Source organism: Haliotis rufescens, unplaced genomic scaffold (genome assembly GCF_023055435.1).
Source record: "Haliotis rufescens isolate VD_foot unplaced genomic scaffold, xgHalRufe1.0.p SCAF_20, whole genome shotgun sequence".
NCBI lineage: Eukaryota > Metazoa > Mollusca > Gastropoda > Lepetellida > Haliotidae > Haliotis > Haliotis rufescens.
In genome coordinates this window covers 9,940,449-9,950,744 of record NW_025963891.1, presented here as the reverse complement: position 1 = coordinate 9,950,744, position 10,296 = coordinate 9,940,449, and the positions used below count along the sequence as shown (strand labels likewise).

The following is a 10,296-nucleotide window of genomic DNA, read 5'->3' as shown; positions in this document are numbered from 1 at the left end:
TCATTTGATCATCAGTTGACCAGCCTGGACCAATTTCTTTGCGTTCTTGACTGTCGAGAGTCTATGTTATGTATGGTGTGATAAATGGCGTTCCACTAGGATTCGATTGCTAAATAATGTTCACGTGCCTATTATATGACACAGGTTCAACAAATGATCTCCATATCTCACATAAACCGTCCAAGCAACAACAGTACTCTGGTCAAATGCAAAGTTTTATTGACAATGTTTTACACGTGACGTTGTTCGTGGGCGATGAAGGATCGAGAGGCAGCATTGTCAGCATCTGCAATATCAAAAATACACACTGAAGTTAACCGTGTCATGTGTAAGAAATGTTAGAATATTTCATATCATGACTAGTCATCAGGAAAGTGGACAGAGCATCCGTCCGGGGAGCAGAAGACCATTGGTCCAGAGTAAGTATTTCTCCCAATCCACCTATGCTGGTCGTTAGAGGCGACTTAATGGGTCGAGTGGTCAGACTCGGTAATTTGGCTGATTGCGTGTCTGGTTCAGACAGGCCTTCATATAGCTGGAATAGTGCTGATTGTGGCGTTGAAGTAAACGAAACAAACAGTCAATAGTTCCAACCGAAACTTGTTCCTCAGACAGCGGTGTAACTATTGCGTAGACAGAAGGAAAACCTCCGCGGTGTATTGGACAGGGCGTCTGCCCGAGGCGCCATTGTAATTACTGTGGAGTAATTTGTCCTGATTTGTAAACCCAGTTAATTTTTGTAATTCATTTGTTGATTGTATACAACATGCTGGTTGTTTGTTGGTTTCACACGAAGTTCTTTTACGTTCAGACTTCTGGATTAACATACTATTTCAATTTGGGAATCAACACGAAACAGTACATAATTTCAATTTGTAAAAGGAGAGTAGCAATGTTCAAAAGCACCCGTGTGTGCTTTAGCGCAACATCAACCATCAACAAGCACTGGCCGGCTCGGTGTCTGAGTATAATGTGTCAGAGTGGGGTTTCGATGTGAAACTGCGACATGGCATCTCAGTGAGCAAGCACTATAAAGTCCGGACAAGAACAAGCCGCCACATGGAGTGCAATAATCTTGAACGCGATGTTAAAACTCATCCCGCCTCACTTCACCTTACCTCGCCTATATCACGTTCAATACAACTCACCTTACAACTAGTTGGCACCACACATACCAAGTAGTTTGCATGACGTTTTAACATTCTGTAATAAACAAAAAGTTCCATTCTTTTACATATTTTTAATTAAATAAACAGTAGTCTTTTAACTCTTACTATCCAGGTCTGATACTTCATTCCGATCATACATATTGATAAGTGTCCTTAATGGATATGTCTTAAGAAATCGACATATATGGCTGTAAAGTGTAAGTTTATGTATATATCAAAACAATGAGTATCTCACTTATACATCCAACATTTACTTACCACCAAATCTAGTAGCTCGATTTCCATTTCGATTGCTGCATCTAGAAAGTCAGCACACTGAAACAGAGTACACAGAATGCTCAAACATAATTAGATGAACGTGAAATTGTATACATACACACATTATATAATGAAATAAGAATATATATCATGACTGATTATGAAATTAACTGTAACACAATATGAGGGGCGACCTACGGGATCAGATGGTCAGGCTAGCTGACTTGAATGGTGCACGTCATTGTATCCGATATTCATAGTGTCAAACACATGGATTGTCTAGGACTACAATAAGGAAAGAACTACTGAATTTATATCATAATCAGAAAACTGAACAATGATTGGATAACTATATACACACCTGTTCCTGACGGTCTTCGCTGAGCTTTTCACAGAACATGGTTTCGATCAGTTCCTTTACAGAGGCCTGTAAAAGAAACGTTTTTAACTACACGTTGTCATGATTTTATGATTGCATTACATCAACGTGTACGATTAGTTATTTTACTTAAAACAAGATGGTACATGTTTTATGTAGTTTGGGAAATAATGTAAATGTGCCAGACCAACATAGGAGTGATTAAACCTTCTCAATATTTGTCACTCACAACAGTGACCATTTGCCTTTCTTTGACGTCTTTTAGAAAGTTCTTGCAGTCCTTGCATCGCCGTCTCCCTTGAACCTACGAAACATGAAATGACAAATTGAATGCATCATTATGCCTACAGTTTTTAAACTTTCGATTGTAACCAATGTAACAATAATATTGCAGCACAATAAGTGTGACGAAAGACGAACCTACTTTCGAACCCAGTAAATTGTACAAATCATGAACACGTTAAGACATTCATTTGATTGTGTGTAAGTTTGATGAGTTATACTCACTAAACCTGTTGACTAGAGGACTGGTACTAGGTATTAATCTTGCCTTGTTTGTAGGTGTGTTCATGTTGGCGGTATCAAGCGACGGACAGTACTTGGTGGCTTTACAGATGGCTTCTGGGCTCTGTGAAGGTGAACACAATTACATGATATGTTGTAAAACAAAATCCTTTTGCTTACTCGCAGTGTACAATAATAATTATAGAGTTAAAGGGTAAAATCATAGTCCAATCCTCAGCATTTTGTGTAACTCAGTGAAAACATGGTAAAGGTTATTATTCTGATAAAGGAAATGTAAGCTGAAATGCTGATATAGAGTTTTCCATCTCCTTCCCCGGGTATCTAAATTCCATCTGATTGGTACATTCCTGAACTTTTTGCATCAGTCACCTTTTTCATGATGTCAGTATATGCAAGTGTAAGCTGACGCAATCTTGTGCTTCATGATAAGTCCATTGATTGGAGCAGGATTTCTGATGATGTAAAAATTAACAGTTACCTGACTGTTGACTTTGTCCTTCTTCTTCTGGCATATTTTCTGCACTTTTGTCTTACACTGCAAATACGCGTTTTTATAATATTAGCCTCAAGAATATTAGTTTATCTAATTCACAGCGTTAAGGATCAACACAGTTTGCTATGAATATAGATTATTGTACCTTTTTAATTATCTACCTTGTGATATATTCAGTACATTGCTCTTTGCAATGAAACATCTGATCTTGTTGTTTATGAAATGCGTTTGTTTACTATTGAGAACTATTATTTATCTCACCTCTTCCACCTTGCTGGGTTCCATTGAAGAACAGACGTTGTTCATTTTTGCTTCCTGTTCTTCCTGAAACACATGTTATATAAAAACTCAGTACAATAGATCTGGAGAAGAGACATGAGTGTATTTGTGACATGTTTACCTCCTTACGTTCTGGGGTAAACTTATCTTTAAATATATGTAGTAATAGATCTATGTGTAGTAGATAGAATACTGATAAATATATGAGAGTAGGGTTCAGTACAATATTCTACCAAAGACTGGACAGATCCCATTTATTTTGGGAAATTGGAAAATTCAGAAGTAGATTCCGAAACGAACACTTGGTTGACTGGTCCCATTACTTTAAGTATTATATTGAGGGTAGGGGTATAAACCATTAGTGTATAATCAAAAAGATAATGTTCTAAACATGTACGTATATGTTAGTGGGCACGTTTGGAAATAGCACGATTTTTACGAACCATCATGGGATACAGTCAGTATTATTTACGTACAATCGATTCGAGTTCCATCTCCTGGCGATCAGTAATGAAAGTGGTGCAATCAGCGCACTCATCATTTCCATCCTGTATCGGCAGGGCCATAGCTGAAAACATGTAAATATAAAACGTCAACGCGTCAACTTTAGTCAAAAAATAATTAATGTAAATATGTTTAGATTCGAACACATCAGAAAAAGAATTAATGCACATAATTGGATTTCCGTAAATATCATATTGCTGCGCCTTAGCCACGACCATCGTATCTACTGAGAAGTGGATAGTTAGAAGGCATGGCCATTTAAAACACTCACCTTGGCTTGCTACAACAGCGACTACAAATGCGAAAAAAGTCTTCATTGTCCTTGAAGCTGAGAAATTCAACTGTTGTGATGTGTTTAAATGAAAAGCTTTATATATGTTCCAATCCTTCATGGTTGGTGACTTAGTCAATCACAGCGCACAGTAGGATGGCTCTAATTAACAGCAAACTAATTCAATTAGACGATTCAGAGAGATGTCCTGTTCTTAACGAATATTCTCTGTTTGAAACCTACACATGTTGAGACAATAATTGTCGCGTTCCTAATAAAATAACCTGTTTTTGATATCTCTCTCGATTAGATCTCTTTGCCACCTACTGTTGACCATGGTGATACACCCTACAATCAACTGACATGATGAAAGAACTCAAGAGTCGTAACTAGTCAACAGCTGACTGAATTTGTTTTGCATCTACATGATTACTAAACTATGTCAATTAGCTGACATTGCCAATTCTACAAAAGTCAGTTGGGCGGTGAGGTAGCCTAGTTGATAAAGCATTCGCTCGTCACGCCGAAGACCCGGGTTCCATTCTTCACATTGATGAAGTCCATTTCTGGTGTCCCCCGCCGTGATATTGCTTGAATATTGCTAAAAGCGGCGTAAAACCAAATTCACCCACTCTCTCACTCACTCTCCAAAAGTCAGGTGATAAACAGAAACGTCTTTCCTATAACGCTTGCATGTATTCTTCTTGAGAATGTGTCAAGAGATGTAAACTTTCGGGCAAAAGAAAGCGTAAACACATTTCTTATTGTTGCTAAAATTGAAACAAGCAAAAAATGATTATTCGATGGTGATGTATTTCATAGATTTATACCTTAAGTTTTGCAGTGTTTCGGCGACTGTTTTCAGCTTGGTAACCTTTTGACAACGGTTGTCAAAATCCCTTGTAAAGTGTATACTTTCTTTATCCGGCAAGTTTATACAAATACAGTCAATACAAAGGTGGTCGTTCTTAGTATCTGTAAGATTATAAATTTCTGTAATATATGACATGGAGGGAGATATGGGTGCAGTCGCCTATTGTTCCGTAATTGGCAGTCAAGAGTTACGCCCCTTAGGGAAGCCAGCATCCGATGATCATGAGTACGAACGTTTTCATTTTGATAATTTTGTCTTCAGATTTGTATTTGAACCAAACAAAGAATATGTAGTAATTATACTCATGCGATATACAAGATTTTATCAAACAGCATAATGTACGCACACTGCATGCAAAAGAGTGCTCTTATTTATTCAACCGATAACTCATTGTGTGGTGAACCTATTATTCTGGATGGGTAGATAACGAGAACCGAGTTGATTAGATTGTAAATGATATGTGAAACACGTCAAACTGATGTATGGAAGGCGTTTGAATTGTTCATTTATCAACTTTACTTTCCAGTTTCACACCTGATTAATTACCACATTAGTGAGTGTTTAGTTTCCATTGCCTTAACAATTCAGTTGCATGTAATCATTTGTGTTTTAATTAATTCCAAATAGACATGGCATTTTGTGTATTATGGTTTGATGTGTTTCATCTAGGTGGGTTCTGTATTTGTTGTTTCTGAATTGTTTATGCCAGTACATTTTTAGTAGATTTTATTTTATTTTATTGATTAGGAAGCAATCGGCAACATTCGAACTATATCCTGGTGACATACACATTATAGTTTCGCCTGGGAACGGCGTCTTATACCTTCTTTGTATAATCAAAGTCTTACGCCGTCCAAGTGCAGTGACACGCAATTTATCGCCGCTACTGCAATCGACGGTTTATGGAACGTACAGTTCATGGTGTCCGGTGTGTTTACGACATGTTGATGGAGAGGCAGATGTGTTTACCTGTGAACCATCCCCTCAACATGGAGATACAGATGTATCAACCTCTTAACCATCCCTTAAAATGACAAGGATTGTTCTTAGATCCAAAATAACTCAGGACAAAAAGTATGAAGGCGATCAAATCATATACTTCCTGAGGAGTGTGTCATCATTAAAAAGACTAAAGTTATTGTTGATGAAACATCCTTGAAGACAAAACAAGAGACCCTTATCAGATGTGATACAAATGCTGACAAATCTTTACAGGATGCAAGACTGAAAGGAGATGACCAGATTTTATTACAGATTGGGAACTCGGACCCAGCATGTACAGAAGCGCGGTACCATGCGTCATGTTATAAAACAGTACTCTAAATGTGTATATAATCTGAATTCCTCGCATGAAAGCCTCCAAGAAACTTTGTGCAGAGGTTATTAAAAGTATTAAAAGAAAGGGAGAAGTACTTTTATATACACTTTTATTCCTCCATAGGAGAGTTACAAGGTATGATATTAAAGATAATTACATGAAAATTATTACATTGTCAGAGAATACCACCATATACCACTGTGGTAACGTATTTTGTTAGTAAATTCCGTCCATATAATGAAAGCGGTATAGTCCTCGAATTTCACTTCGTGAGTAAGAGCCACTGGTATCTGGATCAGTATCCAAAGGTGGCTTACAGGACAGCAAACATAACCTGATTTGTTGTGGAGTTCAACGCTGATGTCAACGGGTCCTATACACACAATGTCACACCATAAGTTCTCTCTTATTGTTCTCCTACTCACACAGTGGCACCGTACGTGAGTCAGTAAGTCATGGTAGTTAATACCACACTGTGAACAGATACCATGTAATTTCCCCGGTCTCCACATCGCACAAATGTGGACAGCAAAACAGGCAGCTGCCTTTAGCTCAGGACACTCTCGAGCTATCCTCCTCGCCACGTGTGAATACTCTCAAAGTGCACAGTGTCAGTTTCTGATGAAAGTCTTTCCCGCCATGCTGGTACTTCAAAAGTATTCACGGCTTCTTTGACTGTCCTTTTCCATATCTTCCGCTCCAGGGATGTACTGGAACTAAGAAATGCCTCCAGGTGACAGTATAATGAATACTTGTGGAGGATGCGACATATGTCTGGGACAAAGCCCATACTTGTGGATGAACACTTATGTATATACATGGAGATACGAGTACAACACTAGAAGCAGCTGCTTTTCTGTCACTATATCTGACTATCTGGCTCTTGGAAGGAGTTAAAAAGAGAACCGCCAGTCTGAACTATATCTTTCACATATGGTCATCATCTTCTGCAGATTTGCTGATACTGGACTAATAATTGCTATATCGTCCGCTTGAGTGGGTGCCATTACATGGATATCCAAGATCACTGCACCAAGTTTGCTGGTGGACAGTTTCTCTCACAGTTCATCTATGTATAGCAGGTAGAGTTTTGCCGACAGGACGCTTCCTTGCCGAACACCTCTTGATAACGGAAACCAGTATGATCTTGTGTTATTAACAAGGACGCTGCTCTCGATGAACTTGTATCTTTTGTCAAATATCCCCCACAGTGCATCTGGGATTCCAAGATGATACAGCTTGTATAAAAGTCTTTGGTGTAATACTGCGTCAAACGCTTTTGAACTGTCTAAGAAGGCTAAGTTGATGGCGTCCGATCGTTCTTTATGAAGTATTGATTCTTGTACAATTAAGGAGGTGTCACTGGAGAAAAGGCCTTTCTAGAAACCACGTTGTTGTATACATGGAAAGGATTCACTGTTGGTGAGCTGTTGGATTCTACTACTTACAATGACTTCAAATACCTTGTATATAACCGGCAATAGGGTTACCCCTCGATAGGAATCCGGTAACACGCGAGACATGTTGCCTCCTTTGAATATCGGTATGATAGTGCCTCTTTTCCATTGGGCAGGAATGTATCCAGATGTAATAACGAGGTTAAAGAGTTCTGACAAGCACTTTGTAAGGTATTTTCCACCATATCGAAGATGTTCAAAAACATGTTGTCCATACCAGCAGCCTTGTTTGCGTTTTGGGGTTTTGCAAATTGATGTTTTTTTCCCTGGACTTGTTAGAAGATCAACTGATGACTGGTCAGTGCCCTGTATGTCCAAACGTATCCTTTCCACGTGTCCCTCAATGTGCTTCCTAACCTCTTGATCAAAGTGAAGCTCATCTTGGTCGCTTGATACCTGTTTCATATGGTTTGGCATTATGGTACAGATTTCTTGGGCATTTCTTGTTTGCACACCTTCTGCTTCAAGGCATGCAATTAGTTCCCACGTCGATTTAAAGTCCAAAACATCTTCTGATCTAGGTCACAAAATGGACAGGACAAAATGTATGAAGGCGATCAAAACAAAAATGGATCCTTGAAGAGAAAACAAGAGACCCGTATTTGGTACTCGGACCCAGTATGTACAGAAATGCGGTACCATGCGTCATGTTATAAACAGTACTCTAAATGTGTATATAATCTGAACACCTCGCATTAAAGCCTACAAGAAATTTTCGTACTGAGATAATTGAGAAAAGTATTAAAAGAACGGCAGTTGGTGGAAATAAAAGGAAATAACAACCAGAAAAATACTTTCTCTTTCACAAGACATAATTCGTCTTTTCTCTGTGGTGGAAAGCTGATGCGAAAACACTTTGCTTTAGGTGTGGCCCTAAAGACACATTAAAGGGTCTACCAAATTACAGCAGCTACTCAACTCGTTAGGACACGGCGTTTCCTACTCGGTGACTCTTGATACGGCTTTGACGACAAAACAAAATTACAGCATGAAACCGATGTTCCCTATGGATTTCGCGGCAATGTGTTCACCACCCTGGTGTGGGATAACATCTATTTGGGTGATAACGCATTATGACATCAACTTCAGGTAATGTCAATTCTCCAAACATTTAATGTCAGTGATATTTTACGATATTTTATGATTAATATATAATTATATTCCAGATGAACATTCAAATAAAGTAAGTGAATTAAATATAAACAAAACAAATATACTGTAGTAATGCACATCACAGGGACGATGAGGTAGCCTAGTTGTAAAAGTGTTAGTTCGTCACGGCAAACACCCGGGTTTTATTCCCACCTGAGTACAATGCATGAAGCCCATGTTCCGGTGTCCCTTTCGTGATATTGTTGCAATATAGAAGTGGCGTAAAACCATACTCATTCCTCACTCACTCATATGTGGGAGGAAACTACTAGGACGGCAGATACCGTGACTGTAAGTGAGATTCAGTAATGTCCAGCAACAAGACAACTGAGCAGTGGAAGCCAGATGACCATCAAGACACTACGAGTACATCATTATCAGTGCCTGACGAGATGAATACCAGACCTACTGTACTACAGCAGGAATGTGAAGAGACTGAAAGGAGATGTTCCAAGAGAGTCACCAGACCACTAGTTAGACTGAATCTCTTACCTTGTGAGACAAGAGCACTTTGTGCCCCGTGAAAGGTCATGCTCATTGCAGAGACTTTAAAATTAAAGTTTATTCAAATATTTCAAGTTGATAAGTTCTGAGTTAAAAGTTTGTAACGTTGGTGAAGCTTTAACCATTCAAATGAAGGATAGGTCTGGTATCCATCTGATAATAGTTCTAAGGAATGTAATGTTTCCTTCACTTATTGTCCAATGCTAGGCAACCATGCACTACCACATCATATCCCGTGCGACACTAGGTCACGATTACCCGTCACTTGTACCATGCAATGAAATGGTTGAACCTTACATGTCTCCTTATTGTCTTTGTCACTGTACATTTACATGCTCCCCGGTAAAGTGCCCGTGGGTGAAGCGGATATATATGACTGAGCCGTGGAGCAGTGAATATAATTTCAATTAATCAAAAGAGAGTATTAATATTCAAGAGCACCCATGTGTGACATAGCATTATAGCACCCATCACGAGTGCTGATGAAACTGACGTACTGTTCAAAGAGGCGTTAACCTAAACTCACTCACTCTTTGCTGTACACGCGATAGCTTCGTTCTGTTTATCTTCTTAGGATATCTGTTGAAAATAGTAATCGTAATGGGTTCATTTGCCAATAACCGTTTTATTTCAATTTGTTTCAGGAATTAACTGGTGACAACTTATTATGTCCATTTGTCTTGATCCTGTATACATGTGTCTCCTCATTTAATCGTATAATGTCTGATTCTGAGTATTTAGTTCACCGCATAATGGTCTATCCTCAAGGATGAGGATGCGATTGGTTCAGTCGTCTGAGGCGCCGCTATTCGCCGTGCAGAGTTCCGTTCCTTGGACAAACCAAACCCAACTCCCTTCCTCTATCCTCAAAATAGAACGATAATAGAAAAACGTGTTAAAGTAGTTTCATTTGATCATCAGTTGACCAGCCTGGACCAATTTCTTTGCGTTCTTGACTGTCGAGAGTCTATGTTATGTATGGTGTGATAAATGGCGTTCCACTAGGATTCGATTGCTAAATAATTTTCACGTGCCTATTATATGACACAGGTTCAACAAATGATCTCCATATCTCACATAAACCGTCCAAGCAACAACAGTACTCTGGTCAAA

The 10,296-nt window shown here is 38.8% G+C and overlaps 1 protein-coding gene across 1 annotated transcript; it reads right to left on the bottom strand.

Annotated features, from left to right (window-relative positions):
* Positions 1-202: 202 nt before the first annotated feature.
* Positions 203-3,938, bottom strand: LOC125382676 (proactivator polypeptide-like 1). The gene is made up of 10 exons (XM_048400828.1): positions 3,879-3,938; positions 3,580-3,671; positions 3,086-3,148; positions 2,810-2,866; positions 2,357-2,434; positions 2,036-2,110; positions 1,789-1,854; positions 1,428-1,484; positions 1,149-1,203; positions 203-286 (listed from the first exon to the last, which is right to left on the bottom strand). The coding sequence occupies exons 1-9, from the start codon at positions 3,922-3,924 to the stop codon at positions 1,156-1,158; spliced, it is 582 nt and encodes a 193-aa protein (XP_048256785.1). The 5' UTR covers positions 3,925-3,938; the 3' UTR covers positions 203-286; positions 1,149-1,155.
* Between the last annotated feature and the right edge of the window lie 6,358 nt (positions 3,939-10,296).

Excerpts from the sequence above, each read along its gene's own strand:
- LOC125382676 (XM_048400828.1), bottom strand. The coding sequence starts at position 3,924 with ATGAAGACTTTTTTCGCATTTGTAGTCGCTGTTGTAGCAAGCCAAG. Across the intron at positions 2,111-2,356 it reads TGAACACACCTACAAACAAG|GTTCAAGGGAGACGGCGATG; the intron begins GCAAGATTAATA and ends CATGTTTCGTAG. Across the intron at positions 1,485-1,788 it reads GCGAAGACCGTCAGGAACAG|TGTGCTGACTTTCTAGATGC; the intron begins GTGTGTATATAG and ends ACTCTGTTTCAG.